Genomic DNA, 25452 nt, shown 5'->3' on the forward strand with positions numbered 1-25452 from the left:
CTAATCGCATACTTCAGCTGATTTAGCTATCAAGAAGTTAGTAATAAGACCTTGCTTACCACCATGCTGCAGTTGTTCAGAAAGTTCATAATGTGAAGCTAAATAAATATCCAATTGTCTCGTGAATTTTCCGGAGCGCTCCATTGAGGAATCATTATCCATAAAATAACTTCCTAAATTTCTTCCCAAGTCCAATCCTTCTGCTAATTTCTGTAAACTTTCCCTGCCAGTTGGTTTGACATCATTTATTAATTGTGCCATTTCCTCCTCATTTAAATCTGTTTCCCCATTAATTAATTCACTAATTTCGTTTTCAGCCATATCAAAATAGCCTTCTAAGTTTAGTCTAAGTCATTATTATAAAAATAAAATTTTTACATAAAAAAAGTATTACATATTGTATGTAACCAAAATAAATCGGTCAGCTTGAGATTAAATGCTTTTGATTTTTAATGCGCTTTCCTGGCAGAAAAAAAAGAAGACAAATTTCAACATATGAAGTGTTTATTATACAAATTCGCTACTTATAACTACATGCACGATACAGGCAGATGCAAATATAACGAAGATAAAATTTGATTTTTAAGTAGCAATGCGAAAAATATATGAAAAGATAAAGGGTTACTACAATTTGTAAACCGTGTTATATCAAAACCGCTTTGTATAAGTACTGCGTTATATGAGGGTTACCTGTGTATATATATATATATATATGTATATATATATATATATATATATATAATTATTACTGTATCTATGTATGCAATTTATCTGAGACATAAAAAAAAATTATTATTATTATTATTATTTTAAAATATTATTAACTTGCAAGTATCTGTCATTCACAACTGTAATGTATTATAAATATTATATATATACATATATATATATAATGTATATAGTGTATATATAATTATTACTATATCTATGTATGTAATTTATCTGAGACATAATAAAATGTTTAAAAAAAAAAAATTATTATAAATACAGTTGCATATATAATTATGCTGTATTTCCTGCAATTTAAAATGTTTTAATTTTTTTCATTTTTTTAGATCCTCCAGATAAGCCATCCCCTCCTGATGTTGTTAATTGGGATAGTCACCATATTGATTTAGAGTGGAAAGCACCACGTAAAGATGGTGGCACTCCTATCACAGGTTATGTAATTGAAAAAAGGATTAAGGGTACTCAGGTATGGGATGAAGGGACTCATGTTCCTGGAGATGTTACAAAGGCCAGGGTTCCTGATTTGAGAGAGGGAGAAGAATATGAATTTCGTATAATTGCCTTTAACAAAGCTGGTCCTAGTGAACCAAGTGATGCCTCTGCACCTGCAGTTGCAAAACCTAGATATTGTAAGTAACCCTGTAATGATATTTTCTTTCAGTATGGTTATCAGTGTTTTATTTTTATTATTATTTTTACATGAGCATCTCTATAGAGTCTATACACTCATTGAGAGTGGCCAAGAACAATTTACCAAGCACATACCAACATTATGACATTACCTGTCATACTTCACATTGAAGTCATGCTCCAATGCACTCATAGCTGATCCTGGCAGCCCATTCCATCCATTCACCATTCTCAAAGCAAAAATGTAGTCCTCACCACCTTGCTAGCCATACTTTTACTCAATTTCCAAAGGATGACCTGTGGTCCTTCCCCCATTATTCATGTACTGAAAAGTTTGCTTTCTATCAATCCTATAAAAAACTTTAAATACTTTATGTCTTTACCATATCTTCCTTTTTCTGCTTATTAACTAATTTGTTTGTAATTCACAAATCTTCAACCTTCCTCATAAGTAGCATTCCACAGACCTGCTACCATCTTGGTCACAATAAACAACTGTCAGTATGGATTCAGTCGCTACTGATTAACAGGAGATCTGCTCACATTAGTCACCCATCTCTGGACAAATGCCATGGAGAAATTTTGTGAATTTCAAGTGGTCGCACTTAATATCTTGAAAGCTTTTGACCAGGTTTGGCACAAAGGCTTACTAAGCAAACTACCATCATTTGGCCTGTCTCAGGACTTCTGTAGTTGGATTGCCAGCTTTCTGTCTGGATGCACACTGTGTGTGGTGGTGGATGGTTCCTTATCCTCTCACCATTCAACTAATACTGGGGTTCCACAAGGTTCTCTCCTCTTACCAACCCTCTTCCTGCTATATATCAATGATCTATTCAGTTGACCTCGAACCCAATACACAGTTTTTCAGATGACAGCACATTGCACTCTTCCCTTTCATTTCATAAACCTTACTCTACACAACTCACATCAACCACCACCTCCCTCAATTCTGATCTCCAATAGCCATCCTCCAATGGGAGGATTCAGATAACTTCATCAATTTCAATGTTAATAAAACCTAATTCTATCTTATTTCTCACAAGAAAGAAAAATTTTCTACCAATATTATCTTTGACATCATGCAAATTTCCAGACAAGATGAGATTTCTCTTCTTAAAATTACCCTCTCAAGCCTCTCCTGACATAAACACATTACAACCATTGCATCTTCAGCTTCTAAAAAGCTAGGATTTCTCTTTTACTCAAGATGTTACTTCACCTCTGAACAGTTGTTAACCTTATACAAATCACACGTCACCAAGCTATTGAATACTGCTCTCACATATGGGATGGAGGCACCCTTAAGGCTCCCTCAAAATGCATGACTCAATACAGAGGAGAGCAATTAGACTTATTAATAACCCATCTCTTATCAACTCACCCTCCCTCTCACTTTTCCATAGATGTTTGGTTTCTGCACTATGTGTATTCTACAAATATTTCCATGGGAAATGTGCATTTGAAATAGCATTGTTAATCCCCTCCCCCCACTTAGTACCAAGCTCATGCAGCTTAGTACTAACTTAACATAACTGCACCTGTTTTAAGTTATTAACGTAACTTAGAACATGTGCAGCTGTTGCTCAACATCCCTTCACAGTGCACCTTGAAACCCAAAGAACGAGTTTCTTTTGTTCTGTCTCCATCCCTGCAACTACTGTATTGTGAAATTGTTTTCTTCCTCCCTGTTGTGTTTCCCAAGGAATACAATACAATACAATAATAATCTCTTAAATCAAATGTAAACAAGTTCCTCCTTTCCCAATAACTAATGTACTATAGGCTGATCAACCAACTTCTCATGTATGGACTAAAAAAAAAAAAAAAAAAAAAACCTCACCTCTGAATCCTCAATCTTTATGAGTGACAGGCATGCTAAGTTAAAAAAAAACACAATATGTGATGAGATTGGATGCCAGTCAACCACAGGAAATCTTAGACAGTTCTGCCATATGTCAAGCACCTTTTATTATGGAAAAGTGACAGAGTTGGATGACTTAGGTAGTAAAGTAACTACTACAGAGGACGCAATGGACTTATTGAACATGCAATTTTTCAATGTATTTCATAATGATATGAATAATAATACTGTACAATACTAGCTAGAAGGAAATAAATTTATTACTGTTGGCTGGCTGAGTAGTTAGCATATCTGCTCTCCAGCCAAAAGGCTGCTGGCTCGAATCCCGCCATGGGCATGGATGTTTGTGATTGTCTGTGGAAAAACATGGTGGTCGGCGATAGATGGCATCAGTGTGGTTGTGGTCAATTGGTAGAGACAGAGCTGTAAAGCAGGTGCCCTACTTTGATGAGTCCTTGGACTCCCGGGAGGTGTCAAATAATAATAATGATTATTATTATTATTTCTGGTGGTAAGGGTTATACATCGACTATTCATAACTATATTTTTTAAGGAAATTACAATGTACACTAATCTTCTTCTGCAGCTTTTCCCACTTAAGTAGTGTCTTAGGTTGTAGCCACATCCAAGTTCTTCATCCTCAAAGTCCTCCTCCATCTCCCTCCATCTCTTCTTAGGCGGTCCGCGTTTCCTCTTCCCCTGTACATCCATCTGCATGACCTTTCTTCCCACATACGCTTCCTCCCTCCTCATCACATGACCAAACCATCTCAATCTCGCCCCCCTGTATCTTTGCTTCTAAGTTTGTTAATTTCACCGTTCCCCTTACATGGTCATTTCTCAGACGATCCTTTCTAGTCACACCGCACATCCACCTAAGCATTCTCATCTCCGCTACCTCCATCCTGCTGATGTTACTTTTCTTCAGGGCCACAGTATCCATAGCATACATCATAGCTGGTCTCACCACTGTCCTGTAGATTTTGCCTTTTAGATTGATCGGCACCCTCTTATCACATAGCACTCCAGCCATCTCTCCAGGTCTTCCATCCTGCTTGTATCCTGCATCTCACTTCCTTCTCAACCTCACCATCCTCTTTCATTCTTGAACCTAAATATCTAAAGTCACTGACCTTCCTGATGACATCTCCTTCCAGCTCTAGATCTGTCTCCTGGTTGTCATCCACATTGCAACACATATACTCTGTCTTACTTTTGCTCAGTCTCATACCTCTCTCTTCTAGTACTTTCCTCCAACTTTCCAGTTTAGCTGCCACTTCTTTGATTCTGCACACAGCACGATGTCATCTGCATACAACATAGTCCAAGGTGCGTCTTCTCTCACCTCCATCACAATATTAAACAGGAATGGACTTAATGCTGACCCTTGATGCAAGCCAACTGTCACTGGAAAACTTTCTGTCTCTCCCAGGCAGGTTTGAACTCTTGTCTTCACATTTCTGTACATTTCCTGTACCAACCTGACATATTTCTGTGGTACCTTCTTCTCCCACAAACACCTCCAGACTTCTTGCCTTGGCACTCTATCATACACTTTCTCCAGATCAATAAAAACCAGGTGTAGCTCCCGTTGCTTCTCTTGAAACTTTCCATCATCTGTCATAACCCAAAGATAGCGTCTGTTGTCAATCGACCAGGGATGAAGCCAAATTGCTCCTTTGCAATCTCCACCTCCTTCCTCAGTCTTCCATCAAGAACCCTCTCTAGGATCTTCATTGTGTGGGACATCAACTTTATTCCTCTATGATTCTTACAGTCTTGGGCATCTCCTTTACTCTTGTAGATGGGGACAAGAGTACTTTCCCTCCATTCCTCAGGTATATTTTCCTGTTGACAAACTTTTATGAACAGGTTCCACAGTAGGCCAATTCCGACTTCCCCCTAGTGCCTTCCATGCCTCCACTGGGATCCTGTCAGAGCCTACCGATTTTCCATTCTTCATCCTCTTTATGGCTTCCTTCACTTCCACTCTACTAATGTTCTGCACCATCCCCTCAGAAGGCTGCCCATCTTCTCTGTGAGCCCTTGCATTTTCTTCATTCAAAAGCCCTGCAAAGTATATTCTCCATCTGTTTCTTATATCCACGCCTTTCCTTAATACCCTTCCTCCAGAGTCTTTTATTTGCCTCACATGTACGATGCCCTTTGATGCCTTGTTTCTACATTTTGCCAATTGCTAAAGCTTTCTCTGTCCTTCCTTTGTTTCTAATTGATGATAAAGGTCTTGATACGCCATGGCCCTCGACTGTGCAACAACTCTTTTGGTTTCTCACTTTTTCTCTCTGTATTCCTCTCTTTCCTCTACCACTCTGGACTTGGCCTACTTCTGCTTTGCCTTCCTCTTAGCCGTCACTGTTGTACATTATTATTCCCCCACCAACCCTCCTTCTGTTCTCTAATCTTTCCGAATGTTTCACCAAGCACCTCAATTGCACAGCTTAGAATTACATTTTAATTATGTCACCACCAGTCTTGTACACTTTCTAGTCCATCCGAAATCCTCTCTAATACCTTCTCCCTAAAATGGATCCTCACACCCTCTTCTTTTAAGCAAAACCACTTAATTTTCTTCCTGCCATGACTTCCAAAGGTTCTTATCTTTGACTTTATTTTAACGTCTGCACGCAGCAGCCAGTGTTGCTGTGCCACCTGATCTGTTGGGATTACCTTACAATTTGTTATTGCCTTAAGATGTTTTCTTCTAAAAATATAGTCAATCTGTGAACTATTGTTGCCACTTCTGAATGTTATCAAATGCTCTTCCCTCTTACAGAAAAAGGAGTTCACAATTGCCAGATCAAACGCTACTGCAAAGTCCAAAATCCTCTCTCCTTCCTGGTTCATTATTTCCACTCCATGGCCACCATGCACCATTTAATAGTCCCTATTCTGTCTCCCTATGTGTCTGTTCAAGTCTCCTCTGACAATCACCATCTCGTTTTCTTCCAGTTCCCTCATTTTTTCATCTAGCACTTCCCAGAATTCATCTTTCTCTTCTGCTGTACAGCCAACTTGTGGGGCTGTACACTTATACACATAAGACGATCAGTTGTTCTTCTCCAAGACTCAGTTTCATTCGCATGATCCTGTCATTCCTCCTACCCACTTCCAGTACATCATCCTTCATTCTGCCACACACCACAATTCCGACACCATTTCTTCCCTCTTTATTCACTTCAGAGTAGAACAATTTATACCCATCTCCTAGTTTCTTCGCCTTTTCCACCTTCCACCTTGTTTCGTGCATATAAAATGTCCAACTTCCAATTCCTCATCATGTCTGCCACCTCTCTCTCCCTTCCAGTCATGCTACCAATATTCAACGTTCCCACTCGCAACATTCTTTTCCACAATGTACACTAATATTAACTAAAGTAAATTAATTAATACTTCCAGTATTTTGGCAAAGTCAAATTGCCACCATCAGGAACCAAAATGTAATATCATACATGCACATTGGCACTACATGAAGTAATGAAGATCATGTCAACTTTCAGTAGGCCTAAAGTCCTAAATAGTGCCCTCTAGTTGGCTAAATTAGACATACTTGGCTGTTGGACTGGAGTATGGAGGATAAGAGCATCCCAAATTTGGGCCAGTATCATGCAGTCATATTTGTTGAGGTTAGGGTAGTTTCTTAAGGCAGAAGCTGATTCAAGAAAAATCTTTCATATTTATATTTGCTGTGATGGATTATTATTATTACCCCCAAGACCTCATCAAAGACTCATCTGGGAGGTCCTTTTATCACACACACACATACACATATCTCATCATACCATGTCTTAAACACACTCAAATGCCTTGCAGACACCACAATCTCAGGCAAGGCATTCCAATCATTCACAACTCTGCACGAAAAAACCTGTCTCTCACTCCCCTACTCACACCCTCTTTATACAGTTTCCAGGGATGACCTCTGGTTCTCCCCTGATCTCCCACTATTCTCTGTAGAACTTCTCCACCATTGATCTTATAACAACCCGTTACCAACTTGTAGGTCTCTATCATATCCCCCCTCTTCCTTCTCTCCACCAGACTCTGCAAATTACATCTTCTCAATCTTTCCTCATACTCGAAATTCCAGAGGTCAGAAACTACCTTAGTCAGTCTCCTTTGGACCCTTTCCAACATCTCTTCATCCTTCTGAAAACCAGGTGACCAAATCTGGGCACAATAGTCCATGTGTGGCCTAATCAAAGCCTTATACAGTGGAACAAGAGTCTCCCTACTTCTACACATCAGTGTCCTCCGCATCATTCCCAGAAGCCTTTGTGTTGTCTTCACAATTTTGGCGATGTGTCCCCTAAATTTTAGATCCATATCCACTATCACCCCAAGATCTCTTATTTCCTCTACCTCCAACAATATATTCTTGCCAAGCATAAATTCTGCATCCTATCTTTGTTTTCTAAATTTTAAAACATTACCTTTTGCAACATTGAACTCACATCCCAATTTCCATGCCCAAACACTCAATTTATTCAAGTCTTCTTGTAAGGCCACAACATTTTCACTACACTTCATGGTTCATCCCAACTTTGCATCATCTGCAAACAACTGAATATCTCCATCCAAATCTTCACCTATATCATTAATATACAAGTTAAACAACAATGGACCTAAAACAGACCCCCTGAGACACTCCACTAGTGACTCCTTTTCCTGGATATTGCACCCCCGTTCACAACTTATTGCTACCTATCAGATAGCCAGTCTCCAATCCAATGCACCAATCTAATATCCAACCCCATCTGCTCTACTTTGACTGTCAACTTACTATGAGGTACTCTATCAAAAGCCTTTGCAAAATCCAAGTATATTACTGTGTATCCTTCTCCTCTGTTCAAGGAAGCAGTCACTTTATTGTAATAAGTAAGTAGATTACTAAAATATGACCTCCCATTAGCAAATCCATGCTGTTCATCAAAGATAATACCATTGTTGTCAACCCAACTCTGGATTCTAGTTCTCACAAGCTTCTCCAACAACTTAACCACAAACACCTGACACACAGATAGGCCTATAATTTGATGCTTGAGTTGTTCGATCCCCTCCTTTATGAAGTGGCACAATCTTGTCCTCCTTCCACTCCTTAGGACCTTGATCAAGTGCAAGACTCGTATTAAAAAAAATATGTCAAGGCAGGTGTCAACTCCCTGGCACATTCCTTCGGAATAGCGGTGATATATTATCAAGTCCCACAGCCTTATTTACATCTAGTTTACTCAACTCCCCAAACACCTCTTGCTCACTTACAGTCAGTCTCTCCTCCCCATCATCAACTGCTCTCAATCTCTCCATGAAGTCACATTCACAAGATTGAAAGATCTTTATGAACTGCTCATTAAGTATCTCCACCACACATTCTGCAACAGCTGTCTTTATACCATTTTCTCCAATCAATGTCATACTTCCATAATCATTCTTTCTTTTGCTGGCTATATATCAAAAGATCTCCCTAGGATTCTTTTTGGCTTCATTAGCTAACTGCTGTTCATACCTCTCTTTAGCTACACTCTCTAACCAAGTCACCCTCCTTTCCTAGTCTTTGTAGACCTCATGAATTTGGTTATTTCTTCTTCTCTTATGCTGCCTCCACAATGCCCTTTTTCTCTGTATCACATGCTTAATCTCTTTATTCATCCATCTCACATCTACCTTATTTAACCCTCTCACCCTTGGAATACATTTCAACATTGCATCTACTAGATAGTTTTTGAAAATCTCTCAAACTGCATTGATCTTTTTTCCAGCTAACTCCTCATTCCACGTTACACCCACAAGCTGTCTCCTGAGCTCTTCATTGAAGCGGCTTTCTTCCAATGTATTCTATTGTCTGTGTCTAAAGCATGATCAGTAAGTCCTGAGTGTCTGTAGTGATGGAAATGGATACAGTCCTTATGTTCAGCAATTCTGATCCTGGCTATTTATAGTAGGATAGTTTACAACTACAAAGGACCTGCGGCTGGTTTTTGATGGAACATATAAGGGATACTAATTTTTTATGTGGTCTGTAAATGGTTAAAAAGGTTCTGTTTTTTAAAGATTTTTTGTGAGTTTTTCAGATGTGCCAAAAATATATGGAATAATGATAGCTTTGATGTAGTCTCTGTTCTAGAGAGGAGGAAGGGAGTGTGGGCTTGAAGTTTTAATATTTTTTGAATATGATATGAATTATAGCCATTGACTAAGAAAGATTTGTGAAGCCAAAAAGTTCAGCAGAGAGAGTACTGTTATCTGAACTAATTAATTTAGCTCTGTTTTGTAAAGTTTAATATTTCCATACTTTTGAGAGGGAGGGTGACTGTTTTTGAATGCATCTGCCAATGTGTTTTTTAAAAATACAGTTATTATTATTATTATTATTTAAATTAAGGGGATATTAAATTAAATCCCACATTGTTTTTAAACCAATTAAGAAACTCAAAGATTGGAATGAAAGAGTTTCATGCCGAATATAGTGACTATAAAAGTATCGGCGACTACTGGTGTAAGCTGAAGTACATAATCCAAGTATGTAGTACAAACTAGGGCATACTTGGACTACGTGCTTTAGCTTATGCCAGTAGTCGCCGATATTTTTATAGTCACTATATTCTGCATGAAACTCTTTGATTCCGATCTTTGAGTTTCTTATTCGGTTTTAAAACAATGTGGGATTTAATTTAATATCCCCTTAATTTAAATAATGTTTACATCGCCAAATTGAAGCTTATTGGCTCTTTATTTTAAATAATTTATGGGTGCACCTTTTTGACAACTCATATTAGCAGGGTATATAAGTTCTTTTTGCTATACCCTTAGTATTATATTGGTCTAGCTACTCACTGATGAGATCTCGATAAAGATCGAAACTGGTCTGGGTAGTGACCTCCCACCATAATGTATAACATCATACATCTTCTAGGAGATGGGTTTTACATTATGGGAAATACTAAGAATAGCGATCAGAACTTTCCCCACCTTTGCTACGAGTTGCCCTAGTTTGTACTACATACTTGGACTACATGCCTTAGCTTATGGCAGTAGTCGCCGGTACTTTTATAGTCACTATATTCGGCATGAAACTCTTTGATTCCGATCTTTGAGTTTCTTATTCCATTTTAAAACAATGTGGGATTTAATTTAATATCCCCTTAATTTATATAATGTTTACATCACCAAAATAAAGTGCATTGACTCTTTATTTTAAATAAATTATTATTATTATATATGAGTATCTCTGTGGAGTCAAAAGACTTATCGCAGGACATCCACAGTATTATATTCAGACAATACCTATCATATTTCTCCTTAAACTCATTCCCTGTAAGGACACTCACAACTACCTCTGGCAATCAATTCCACTTATTCACCACTCTCCAATTAAAGAACCTAGTCTGCACATCCCTACTAACCACATTCTTACACAACATCCAGGGGTGACCCCTTGTTCTCTCCCTACTCTTCATGTATTGAAAAATTTCTTTTATGTCAATCTTTGAGAATCCCTTTAATAACTTATAAGTTTCTATCATGTCCCCTCTTCTTCATCCACCAACTAAACTCTGCAACCTGCACATCTTCAATCTATTCTCAAAGGGGCATTCCAGAGACCAGAGAAATGAGTGACCAACTGGTCACTCATTTCTGAATCCTCCACCACCTGCTGAGCTCCAAGAAACCCAGGTGATGAAATATGTGCACAGTACTCAACATGTGGCTGAATCATAGCCTAATAAAGAGGCAGCATAACTTCTTTATATTTATATGTTATTGTCCTTTTTTACATTCAAGTAATCCTTTGAACTATTTTGCCAACTTTTGCAACGTGGCCTCTGAAAACTCAAATCTCTATCTACCATTATCCCCTATCCCTAGCCTCATTAATTTCCTGTAATCTAGTACTATCCCTTTTTTTTACACATTTTTTAGGGAAAAAACTTTGTCACTGAATGTTGTTTATTATTTTAACGGTATAATAGAACACAGAAACTAAGTAAATAATTAATTTATTGACTTGATGCTGATATTTCGCTGGTATTATAACCAGCATCTTCAGAGCACAAAAACACTGTTTGTCACAATACGCGAGACTAAAACAACATGGTGTACTTAACCCAAATTGTAGCAGCAACACAAAGACTAGAGTCCTGATTTTGGCGCCCTCTATCTGAACAAAAAAAAAAAAAAAAAAAAAAAAAAAAAAAACACTATCATATATTACTAGAGTCCTAGAAAAGTGCTAGTTTTTTCTTAATATGACTGTCTCCCAGATCTTCGGCAAGTTAATACAACCATATTTGTTGAGATTTGGAGTGTGTTTTAGGGCTTCTGTCACCTCTAAGAACAATCTCTCTGATTTATATGGGTTTCTGTGTAGTACTTTTGTGTTTTTCCAGTTGATCCTGTGTGCAGGGGTATCCAGAGCATGGTCTGCTAGGCCCGATTTCCCACAATGATATTTCCGGACGTATCGTTTATGTTCGCTGATGCGGATATTCACAGTTCTTCCTGTTTGACCGTAGTAGGCTTGATTGCATGAGCAGGGTACTTGGTAGACTCCTGGATGTGATAAAGGAGGAATGCTGTCCTTGGGTGAGCGGATGAGGGTGGCTAATTTGCTACATGGTCTGAATGTGGTGCGTAGTTTATGTTTATTGAGGATTCTTGAGATCTTTTCGGATGTGCCTTTAATGTAGGGGATGGTGACTGTTTTGTTGTAGTTCTCTGTGGTAGATGGTGGGAGGGGTTTCTTAGGAGTGTTTAGTATTTTGTTTATTTTTTGTGGATTGTAGCCGTTGGCCAAGAAGGTGTGGCGTAAGTGAGTCAGTTCAGCAGTCAGAGCCTTGTCATTTGAACAGATTGCTCTCGCTCTATGGGTTAGCGTTTTTAATATGCCATATTGTTGAGAAGGATGATGATGTGATTGTTTGTGTAAGTATCTGCCTGTATGTGTGGGTTTTCTGAAAACTGAAAATGATAAGGAACCATCTGGGAGACGTGTGATGAGTGTATCCAGGAAGGGCAGACAGTTGTGGGCTTCCAGTTCCATAGTAAAGTGGATTTTTGGATGTTGGCTATTTAAATGTGCTAAGAATGTTTTCAATGTCTCAGGGCCATGTGGCCAAATAGCAAGCACATCATCAACATAGCGTAGCCAAAGTGTTGGTTTGAGAGTGGCTGTATTGATTGCTTGTTTTTCCAGGTGTTCTATGTAAAAGTTGGCTAGGGGGGGAGAAAGGGGGGGAGCCCATGGCTGTCCCATCAATTTGTTTGTATATTTTCCCTTTCCATGTGAAATATCCTGCATGTATTGTGAATTTGAATAGTTCAAATATATCAGGGGGGAAGTGTGACTTCAGTAGATTGAGGGTTTCTATTAGTGGTACATTTGTGAATAGTGAAGTGATGTCAAAGCTTACTATTAAGTCTGAGCTTTTTAGTGTGAGGTGTTGTAAGATGCTTTTTAGGTGTGCACAAGCAAATACAACCATCAGCGAATTACGAGAATCACTGCATAATATTCGAAATACGGAACTTTGGCAGATCTTAGAGAACATCACCGACGCAACGGCAAAAAAAGAATTCGACAGATTCAAAAACCGGCACCAAAAGAAGTTCGAAAATCTACAACAACGGAACACCATACAACCACCACAATTACAACAAGACCTCGTCGTCGTGAATCTATCGTCACTCACCTTAAGCAAAGAAGCCACGACTGCTTTAAGTCGAGGGCACAACTTTGCCATAACTCCCAAGCAAGTTCCAAAAGCCGAAATTATGGCGTCCATCGAACGAGGCATTTACGACCTGCCTCCAACAATAGCTAACAACATACGTTTAGATGTGGCCAACATCCTAATCAAGTCCAAGCCTCCAAAAAATAATATCCCACATAAGGAATTCATTGCAATAAAAGAGCTACACAACAACAGCCAGATTACCATAACAAAAGCAGACAAAGGAAATGCAACCGTGGTGATGGACACAACTGAATATGAAAACAAAATGCACACACTATTACAAGATCAGTCAACATACAAAATTATAGATCGCAATCCTACCAACACACAAAAGAATAAGGCACGAAAATTATTAAAAAAAGTCACTTCCTGGCCCAAAGACACGGTTAACAAACTCAAACCTTTCCATGTTAAAACACCGAGGATCTATGGATCACCAAAAATTCACAAACCAGGCACACCCCTACGCCCAATTGTGGACAGTATAAATAGTCCCACATACAAACTGGCTAGACATTTAGCAAAGCTACTAGCCACTCTCACTAACAATTCTCCCTCCTTTATCAAAAATTCAGCACACCTAAAAAGCATCTTACAACACCTCACACTAAAAAGCTCAGACTTAATAGTAAGCTTTGACATCACTTCACTATTCACAAATGTACCACTAATAGAAACCCTCAATCTACTGAAGTCACACTTCCCCCCTGATATATTTGAACTATTCAAATTCACAATACATGCAGGATATTTCACATGGAAAGGGAAAATATACAAACAAATTGATGGGACAGCCATGGGCTCCCCCCCTTTCTCCCCCCCTAGCCAACTTTTACATAGAACACCTGGAAAAACAAGCAATCAATACAGCCACTCTCAAACCAACACTTTGGCTACGCTATGTTGATGATGTGCTTGCTATTTGGCCACATGGCCCTGAGACATTGAAAACATTCTTAGCACATTTAAATAGCCAACATCCAAAAATCCACTTTACTATGGAACTGGAAGCCCACAACTGTCTGCCCTTCCTGGATACACTCATCACACGTCTCCCAGATGGTTCCTTATCATTTTCAGTTTTCAGAAAACCCACACATACAGGCAGATACTTACACAAACAATCACACCATCATCCTTCTCAACAATATGGCATATTAAAAACGCTAACCCATAGAGCGAGAGCAATCTGTTCAAATGACAAGGCTCTGACTGCTGAACTGACTCACTTACGCCACACCTTCTTGGCCAACGGCTACAATCCACAAAAAATAAACAAAATACTAAACACTCCTAAGAAACCCCTCCCACCATCTACCACAGAGAACTACAACAAAACAGTCACCATCCCCTACATTAAAGGCACATCCGAAAAGATCTCAAGAATCCTCAATAAACATAAACTACGCACCACATTCAGACCATGTAGCAAATTAGCCACCCTCATCCGCTCACCCAAGGACAGCATTCCTCCTTTATCACATCCAGGAGTCTACCAAGTACCCTGCTCATGCAATCAAGCCTACTACGGTCAAACAGGAGAACTGTGAATATCCGCATCAGCGAACATAAACGATACGTCCGGAAATATCATTATGGGAAGTCGGGCCTAGCAGACCATGCTCTGGATACCCCTGCACACAGGATCAACTGGAAAAACACAAAAGTACTACACAGAAACCCATATAAATCAGAGAGATTGTTCTTAGAGGCGACAGAAGCCCTAAAACACACTCCAAATCTCAACAAATATGGCTGTATTAACTTGCCGAAGATCTGGGAGACAGTCATATTAAGAAAAAACTAGCACTTTTCTAGGACTCTAGTAATATATGATAGTGTTTTTTTTTTTTTTTTTTTTTTTTTTTTTTTTTTTTTTTTTTTTTTTGTTCAGATAAAGGGCGCCAAAATCAGGACTCTAGTCTTTGTGTTGCTGCTACAATTTGGGTTAAGTACACCATGTTGTTTTAGTCTCGCGTATTGTGACAAACAGTGTTTTTGTGCTCTGAAGATGCTGGTTATAATACCAGCGAAATATCAGCATCAAGTCAATAAATTAATTATTTACTTAGTTTCTGTGTTCTATTATACCGTTAAAATAATAAACAACATGTTCGACGAACACATAAGTCTGTCCACACGTTTGTCACTGAATATTATAATGAATTTACATAATGAAATTCAATAATTTTTTCTTCATATTCAGCTGGCATCTTTTGTGATATTTTTGTTTTAGTCCACATACATAGCTGGTTTCTCTTCATGAATCTTGAACACCATGATGTTGATCCAGTAAAGTTGGCGATCCCTGTGTTAGTGGTTATCGCTTTCGCTTGATGAATAATCATTTTTGTAGATACTGAAAGTTCTGCTTTTCTGTGATTTAACATCCAAGTATTCAGTTCTGCCTAAATTTCTGGCCATTTTGCAGTTCCACTTCATAGGTTATGTTTACTGTGAGTTGCTTTTTTAAGATCCTCTTTCTGATTCCACCAAGTTCTTATCATTTTCTCAGTCGGGGTGGCCCGAAATGTCTCTCTGCAGCCCTGTTTCCATGGTTTTTTTTAGCATACACAACGTAGCTTGTATGCAATATTGTAGCAATGCTGACATTTTTCAGGCATAATTTGCCAATAAATTTAGAGAAAATTTAGCAGCATATCTGTGATTTAACAGCTGTGATCGTCGATGACAGCGCATATGCATCTACTGAACTCTACGTAATTGGAATGCTCTCACACAATGCAAGGAAGGAAGAAAGAAATCAGTAACTTGGAACAGAGAAAATTTCCAGAAATGAAAGTAATAAAAAACTTAGTATCGGCGTATAAGATGCACCCTGTTTTTCAGATCTATTTTCAAAGAAAAAAGTGTGTCTTATACGCCAGCAAATATGGTATGTAAACTCTTCATTCTGACATGCATTACTTACATTTCGCAACATTAAATTGACAGCAGTTGTTCTTTGTTCACATTATCAATTTTTTTAAATCATCCCACAGGATATCTACATCACCTTTATCAACTATTGCTCTCTCAAATTCTGCATCATCAACAAACAACTAAATAACCTAACCCTCCTTAAATCTTCTGCTATGCCATTAATATACGTTTAAGGACTAGTGGCCCTAGTTCCGAGCCCTGAGTCACTCCACTCATATTCACTCTCATTCATTTTGATTCCACATACCACCTTCTGTGTCTGTCTTTCTGTTAATCACCCCTTCCCCAGCCATGCCATCAGCCTCATATTAATTCCCATTTGATCTAACTTATGTAACAGTGTTGCACGTATTTTGGCAACTGTTATTGAAAAATCCAGCAGTATTATTTGCAAGAGGTTGATAAGGTGTGTTGAGTAGACTAGATATTAATAACACTATAGAGATTATGTTTAAGTAATGTTCCCATGAACTGGCGATTTAATGTGATTTTTGTAATATGGAAGTTTGATAGTGTCTTTTCACAAAGGGAGTCCTAAGAAAGATATTTCCATTCACACCTGTATGCATATCAACAGTTATTTTTAAAGTATTGAAGAAATTGTTAGGATTGAGTTGATAGAAATAGTATTCTCTGTGACAGTCATCATTTTTCAAATTTTTTATTATATTTTTTATGTGGGCTCCTATTCAAAAAATTTTCCTAAACCTTAGTAGCATGAGCGGGGAGGGGCTAAGGATTTTTTATTTTTAATATTTTATGCATATATATTTTATATAGTCTGGAAAACCTACTATAGAGACAAAGCATGAAATATTTTCAAGCCACTTCATCAATGGGTCTAGAATGGGACTCGCTTCCTGCATGGATTTGAATATATATATATATTTAATTAGTACACAAATCAATGCTTAAGTGGTGCTTAAGGGTCAAAGCTGTGTAACTGAGAGGAGACCTCTACATAGCCATTAAAGGAATGCAGACCAGGGTTTATGACCTAATGTCCAATCCTCACCTTCTCGTGGTGCACCCTGTTAGGTATCTGCCTGGATACTGAATGAACGAGGATGGGCTGGCAATTTGGGATTTAGCCAACCACATTGTATTCTTATTGGCTTAAACCACAATCAAAATAATGGTACAACAAGACAGAATTTCATGCCAGCTCAGGTGTCACCTGGTTAAACAAGGCCCCCATTGTTTTTGCCAGGAAACCAGGGTGAACAGCAAAAAGTCAGCTACTGGAACAAATCCTAAAACATGCCCCAACTCAATATCATCAGAGTTTGAGATCAGTACTATCAACAAAAGAAGCCTGAGCAAAGAAATGGAGCAAGCTGAGGAATTGGATAAGTACCAGATCGACATAATAGGGGTGACTGAAACAAAAAAGACAAAAACTGGTGAGATCTTTCTGAGCAATAAATACAAAATGTTATACTCGGGAAATGACAATCAAGGAAAAGAAGGAGTAGCCATAGTCTTCAACACTAAATATGAGGCTAATCTTCTTGAATGGCAGGCAATTTCAAGTAGAGTGATGTGGGCAAATATCAGAATAGGGAACTGGACAATGAGACTTATTTGTGAATGTTATCCCACACAAGGTTCTACTATGGTAGAAGTGGAGGAATTTTTTGAGGCTTTAGAAATAGTACCATCTTGCCTTCCTTTCTCTCCTTTGGAACTTGGGCCAGTATATGACTAACATTAAACAACTATGGCAAGGCAGATGTCAACCCCTGGGCACATTTTCTCAAAACATTATAATATTTCAGAAATCATTATTATTATAATTATGATTTCTGCAAAATTTTATGTAGCTTTTGTTCAAATATATTAATATTACATTAGATAAGCTTACTAGAAATGGGGCTATTCCAAAATTAACAAATCCACAAGGCAAATAAATCTGTTAATTTTAAAATATATCTATTAAATTTTATTTGTTAAAGATATATATTTGTTATGAAACATGATAATCATCTTGTAGAATACTTAAGCATTTTAAGGCTTTGTTATTATTATTATTATTATTATTTCTTTCTACAGAACTTATCTGTCCAAATTCATTATGAAAAACAAAATAATGCAGGAAGGGTGCCACATGATAAGCTGATATTTAAGTTGCAGCAGGTCTGGATGTCAGATTGGTCAACTGGATTCAAGATTGACTGTCTGATAGGTATCAGAGAGTTGTGTATGGTGGAGCAGTTTCAAGGAAGCAGAGGGTTACAAGTGGGGTCCCACAGGGCTCAGTGCTAGGACCTATATTGTTTAACCTTTATATCAATGACATTGCCAGTGGATTGCAAGGGGATATTCAGTTGTTTGCGGATGATGTGAAGCTGGGAAGGATTATTAGTAATAGCGCAGATGTAGTAGCCCTGCAAGAGGATTTAAATAAGCTAGATAGATGGGCCAATGAATGGGGGAAGAGGGATGCTGGGATGCTGCGTACTCTATGGGAGGAGTTATACTGGAGGAAGTAGGAGAGACAAGCGATCTGGCATTGATGATTGATAGAAACCTGAAATTCAAGGGACATATTGCAAAGGTGGAGGTAACACAGAGGATTGCTGCAATTATGAGAAGGACACTGACCTGCAGAGATAAGAGGGTTATCATTCCGTTGTATAAGTCTCTGATCAGACCACACTTGGACTATTGTTCTCAGATTTGGTCCCCAGGATTTGAAGGGGATAAATTAACTGTGGAAAGGATACAAAGATGGATGACAAAGATGGTTTCCAGACTGTACAGGCATAGTTATGAGGATTGGCTGAGGGAATGTGGACTGCAGAGTTTGGTGGATAGAAGAAGGAGGAGAGGTGATATGATTGAGACTTTTAAACTGTTGAGAGGTGGTTACAGGGTTGACACTGGGGAGTTCTTTTGCTTGGTTGAACAGCGGGAAGGAGTAATGACAAGAGGCCATCCCTGGAAGTTACAAAAGGAAACTGTGAGCAAGAGGGTAAGGAATGGTTTCTTTGTGTGGAGGGTGGTTGAACCGTGGAATGCATTGCCTGATGGAGTGGTGGGAGTGAGAACGGTCAATGAGTTTAAGGAGTGGTATGATAGACTTTGTGTTTCTTAAGGGGGACCTCCCCTCGATGAGTCTTGACAGACTTTATGTTCTTAGGAAGGACCTCACACGATGAGTATTTTGACTCCATAGAGGCCTGAATAATAATAATAATATATATATATATATATATATATTATTATTATTATGTGACACCTCCAGGGAGTCCAAAGGCTCATCAAGGGAGAGTGTGTGTCAACAGCGTTGAACAATTGATCCACTTCCAACTACTAACTGCCCTCAAACTTAACTTTTTCTGAGCCTTTAATAGCAGAGGCTTCACCAATATATATATATATATATATATATATATAGGAATTGCATAATTTTTTTTTTAAATTATTTAGTTGGATGAAACAAATATTATGCTTTTTACAATTTTTTTATATTTAAAATTGTTTAAATGTTTTTTGCATTGTTTAATTTTTTAATATATTTTTTTATAATTGAACAGCAGTAATGATCTGATTATATTCCAAAAGTGAAAGGGCTAAACAAGGTAGGAATAAAATGGGTGAATGGATTAAGCATGAAATCTGGAAGAAGTAGGAACTGTGGAGGCAACATAAGATGAATGTTGGTAAAGATCAGTTATGTGAAGAGCACAAAGAGCAATCCAGCAAAAGTGCAGTATCAGAAGAAATTAGCCAATAAAGCTCAGAAAAATCCTAGTCAGTTCTTTCAATATGTGGCAAATAGAAACAAAAATGACTGTGGGAAGATGATGCTGGTTAATGATACTGGCAGATTGGTAACCAATGCAGGGGATATTTACATAGTGCTGAAGAAACTTTGATCTTGAAGGAAAGAGACTGACCCATAGTACACACGGGTGGTTGACTTTTGCCACTTTCCCAATTTGGGGTAGACCCAAATCGCAAAATTTTTGGAAGCTAGGGTCTGCATTCACGCTGCCCTTTTATTTTTATAGCCTCGCTGGCCAAGTGGTTAGCATATTCACTCTCCAGCCAGAAGACTGTGGGTTCGAATCCCGTTGTGGGCATGGATCTTTGTGACTGTCTGTGATGCAGTGCCCTCCCTGGAGGTGTCAAATAATAATAATAATAATAATAATAATAATATAGCAGAAGCATTAAGTGAGAAGCTTATCAGCATATTTCATTCTCATGAAGGTAACATCATTAGAAGTTAAATTGTAGAGGGTAGGGAGGAAGAGGGAACTGATGATGAATAAGCAGGTGGGATGTGAGGAATTTAGTAAACTTCATGTTAATAAGGCATAGGACTTGACAAAATATTGCCACACATTAATGGCATGTTTGGCACACTGCTTAACATGAATTTTGAACCATGGCAAGACCCAAAGGAATAGAAGGGGGAAAAATTGTTCTGCTTCACAAAGGTGGGGGGGTAGGTAAGACTGGGGATACAAATTATAGGTCAAACTGTGTCTGTATTAAGGTTATGATCACTAGGATTTAGAAGTGGGTTAATAGCATTATTCTTTATGTAATAGCCAACATAGATTTGTTAGAGGAGGTCTTGTTTCAGCAATCTGCTTACATATTACAACAAAGTGACATATGCATTCGATAAAGGAGCTGCATATATGGTTGTATACTTGGATTTTTCAAAGGCTTTTAATAAACTGCCACAGGACAAGCTAGTACCTAAATTCAATGACAGATTGGTTGGATAGCTGATTGGCCATTGCGTAGGTATCATCAGGTTGGGTATAGAGGAGTTGTATCCCAAAAGCAGAAGGTCACTAGTGGAGTGCCACAGGGATTTGCTTTGGGACCATTATTATTTAAGTTGTATATGAATGACATTGGGACCAACTTAATTGATGTGCAGTTGTTTGTCAGTGATGCAAATTTGAGAAGAGCTGTGTGAAGTAGAGGAGATGTTGTGGCCTTGCAGGAGGATCTGAGTAGACTGAGTAGAAAAATGGAGAAAATAAGTATATTATTATTATTATTCAGGCATCCATGGAGTCAAAAGACCAATCGCGGGAGGTCCTTCCTAGGAAACACAATGTCTATCATACCCCACCTTAAACTCATTTACCATTCTTGCTCTCACCACTCTATCAGGCAATGCATTCCATAGTTCAACCTACCTCCATGCAAAGAAATCACTCCTCACCCTCTTGCTCACAGCTTCCTTTTATAATTTATAGAGATGGCCCCTTGTCATCATTCCTGATGACAAGGGGAACCTGACCTATCCCTCGAATCAGCCCTATCCCTCTGGTATTAAAATTTACTCCTCCCAGATGAAATACTCCAAAAAAGTGTTAATTGAACAATTCCACTATGTTCTCTGCATCTGTCACTCTATTCCCATTTTTATCCAAAATGTCATTCTTCCGCAATCATTTCTCCTCCTACTGGCCACATAGCTAAAAAATTCCCTAGGATTTTCTTTGGATCTTAGAGCCAATCTGTTCTCATATTTCAGTTTCACCTTCTTTACCATACTAGTCACTCTCCAGGCCTGTGTCTTATATATTCTTCATGCATCTTCTCTTCACCTGTCTCCTTATATCTCTTCCATAGCCTCTTTTTTGCATGCAGCTCCTGTTAAATGTTGTTTGTCATCCACTTTACACCAAACTGTGTCCTCTTCTTCACTTGTGGAATATGGCTTACTATTGGTGCTACCAAATATTCCTTCACAATTTCCCAAGCACTAATGATACCCCAGCATTCCAATTCCTCCCTCCATGAAACTTCCCAAGTTGATATCTAAGACTATTATAATCACCTTCCTTATAATTCCACATACTTTCCAATCTCTTTGATACTCTTGCATGTCTATTAATCTTCCAAGTCAAAACCACATGGTCACTTTCTCTCTCTTTCCAACTGGTGAGAGAGAGATGTTATCTCAGTTATTATCAACTCTTCTGATGCTATGACCAAATCCAAAACTCTTGAACCTCTTCTTCCCTCTAGTACATGTTGCCTAAGACATTTGCCCTCAAGAAATCTATAAATTCCATTTCCTTTTGCTACATGCATCTTCCTCTCTCCAATTTATACTGCTGTAGTTAAAATCTCCAATAACAATCATTCTTCTTGCACCTGCCAAGCTCAACTGCCTAAACATCTCCTGGTCCACACCCTCTGTGCTCCTTGGTTTGTAGCAACACCCCAGTAAATATCCTGTCTTGCCCACCTCCACTTCACACCATATGCTTTCAAAACTAGTGTTACTGCCTTCCAAAGCTTCCACTCTTAGAGGACATAAGTCATCACTTATCATAAGTAGTACTCTACCACCACTCATTCCCTTCCTGTCCAGCCGAAAAATGCTGTACCCTGCTACTTCTATTTCTGTTATTATATCCTCTTCTGTCAACTATATCTCAGTGATCCCAATAATCTTTGGTCATGCTGATGTTATCTGTGCCACCAATTACTCTCCTTCAATCCGGATACTCCTGGCATTAGTATAAAGCATAAAAATGCCACTGATTCTATACCTAGCCTTATCCCCTCTAGACTCCACTGGGCTCACCGTTACCTGATGTCGTTCCCCTTCTCCCAATTACCCATTCCCAGAAGAGGCCACCCCTGCTACCATCCACCCCTGGCATTCTAGTGTCCTTGCTTTGACACACCGACTCGTGACTCGTTCAGAACAGCAATCTCTCCAGGTGCCTAAATCGTTCCTCATTCAAATGCAAGCATTCTCTCGCATACAATTCCTTTCTGTCCTCAAGTGCCCTCCACACATCCACATATTCCAATTCTCTCTTCGGACACATTCTAGCTATTATGTGATTCAATATTACTGCATTTCTGCTCAGCTCGTCACTATCATACCTAGGCACACTATCTTTCCTCTATGCATCTTCTTTTGTACAACTCAAGCAAGAATCTCATATCTCTTGCTGCCCAATTTACATTACCTCTCATTCATCATTCGTTCCTACCATCACAATCATCTCATCCACCCTTTCACCCCTCTTAATTGCCATAGCCATACTTTCTATCGTTCCTCCAGGCAAACACTCCTCATGCATCCTGTCTTGCACAACATGGATCATTGAATCCCCATACATTACACCTCTTACCACTTTGTTCCATGATTGCTCACATGCATCCCTCACTCTCTCTCTCTCTCCTCTAACACTCTCTCTCTCTCTCCTCTAACACTTTCTCTCTGTGTTCCCCTACTTACCTGCCTTCCTAACATCACTCTATCCCTGGTTCCAGTGTTCCCTCACATTCTTCTCATTCCCTCTCTCCTACTGTTTCCATTCTCTCCTCTTCTATCGTTCCCATAACTCTCTCTCATTCCTCTCTTCCACTGTTCCTATTATCTCCTCTATCATTCCCGTAACTCTCTCTCATTCCCTCTCTTCTGTTGTTCCTGTTCTCTCCTCTTCTATCATTCCCATAACTCTCTCTCATTCACTCTCTTCTGTTCCCATTCTCTTCTCTTCTACCATTCTAATAACTTTCTCTCATTCTCTCTCTTCTACTGTTTCTATTCTCTCCTCTTCTACCATTCTCATAACTCTCTTGCACCTACTCTGATTCGCCTTGCATTCATCTGTTCCATTTGCCTGATCTCATCTTTCACACTTCTCATCTCATTTCCTAGACATTCCACCTGCTCTTTCAGCTCATCTCTCTCTCTCTCTCTCTGCAAATCAGTCACTCTTATTTGCCATTTATCCTCGCATTTGAGACCATCTCCAAAAACTTCACAATCATTCAACCTATCCACACTCCCCAATCTCATTATTTTATTCATATTTCTCTTGCTATTCTTGTGCTCTATCATACCACTCATCTCTCCACATGGAGAATCTCCCACCTCTGACTCAATGAAGTCAGTTATAATCATCTCTAACTCATCAAGTTCCTCCCATTGCCTGCATTTTGCACATATATGTCTTTCCCCTTCTCTCACCTGCTACATATACAACCACTGGGACTCATACATTCTACAAGTCCCGTATGCTACAAAATCCCATATTATATCACACAAAATGGAGTCCTTAAATGGAGGAGGACTTGGTGATACACCATTTGCAATTTTAACTGCCACTGCTGCCATTATTCAAAATAGTGTCGATGAACTATTACAACGAAATGCTAAATAAGTATCAGTTTAACATGTTCGCTGCCACGCTACTTTGGCATGGTCTGTCCCCCTACGCCGAGCAGTTTTACTTCTTCAAGGTCAGTACGATAATCTCGTTACCGGAGGTAAACATCCTATGAGTATACTCGTAGTTGGCTTGTACAGAGCATATACAGTCTATGAGAATACACAGTTTTGATGCTAGCCCCACAAGCCAAGCAATTTCACTTCTTCAAGGTCACTACAATAATCTCGTTCCCGGCGGTAAGCGTCATACGAGTATACTCGTAGCTGGCTTGTGAAGCAGGTTTACCCACTACGAGTATACTCGTAGTTGGCAGTGAACGTGTTAATGCTGCTATGTGCAAGATCTTGAAATTTGGTAGACAAAGTTGGGATGAATATATTATTAATAGAGAAAATTTGAAGGAGATGAACGATCTGGGAGTGATGGTGGACAAGTCTTGAAGTTTAGAGTCACTTTACTAAAATTGTAAGAACATCCCAATGGATTATGGCAAAAATGTTGACATGCAGAAGCAAAGAGGTCTAGTTCCTTTATATAAGGCTTTGGTCAAACCAGATGAGTCTTCTGGTATGACCACAGATATAGACTACTGTGCACAAATTTGGTCACCTGGTTTTCAGGAGGATGGAATGTCAGATAGGAAGAGATATTGAGGGATTGTAACTTACAGAGTCTTATGAATAGAAGAACAAGAGGAGATATGTTTGAGACATATAAGTTGGTGAGAAGTTATCAGATTAATGCAGAGGAGATTTTTCATAGAGTAGAAGGAGACATGGGTATGACTAGAGGGAATGTATATGGAGGGTGTGAGCAGGGGAGTAAGAAGCAGGTTCTTTGCATGGTGAGTGACTGGTGTATGAATGCATCACATGAAAGTGTGGTGAGAGCATAAACTGTAAGTCAGTATAATGCACAGTTAAATGATTGTTTTGCATAAGAGTATAGACTTTCCACAATCAGTGCTTTCACTCCAGTGGAGGTCAGATGTTAATAATAATAATAATAATAATAATAATAATAATAATAATCTTTATAAATACACTGTAATGAAATTTAATCTAAGACTAAACACATTTTTGCATTTATTGATTTTATACCAACTATATCTTTCTGAAAATTCCAAAAAAATGTTTAATTTCAGCTTTCTCAAACCTAGCAACCACCTAAACAGATTATTGAAGTTGCCAGGTTACTACAGTGAATTTCCAATAAAATAGCACTCTGCCTATGCCACTATAGCTGATGCTGTTTAGTAGTTTGTTATAATGAGTGCCTTTGTTATAATGAAAATCATTTGCAAAATCAATTTAGCTGCATGAAAAAAAAGCTCAGTATCATTAACAATTTGCAGTAA

The 25452-nt window shown here is 38.5% G+C and overlaps 1 protein-coding gene across 5 annotated transcripts in view; it reads left to right on the forward strand.

Moving 5' to 3' along the window:
* Window positions 1-25452, forward strand: part of LOC150108743 (twitchin-like) — a 2666638-nt gene that overhangs the window by 1591680 nt on the left and 1049506 nt on the right. For all 5 annotated transcript variants that reach the window (XM_090390962.1, XM_090390961.1, XM_090390964.1 and 2 more), the window contains one exon: window positions 1056-1358. In XM_090390962.1, coding sequence (XP_090247088.1) covers window positions 1056-1358 — 303 coding nt within the window. The remainder of the gene's footprint in view (window positions 1-1055; window positions 1359-25452) is intronic.

This window comes from Typopeltis vanoorti, chromosome 3 (assembly GCF_054136105.1).
Source record: "Typopeltis vanoorti isolate ZY-2024b chromosome 3, IOZ_Tvanoo_1.0, whole genome shotgun sequence".
Classification (NCBI taxonomy): domain Eukaryota; kingdom Metazoa; phylum Arthropoda; class Arachnida; order Uropygi; family Thelyphonidae; genus Typopeltis; species Typopeltis vanoorti.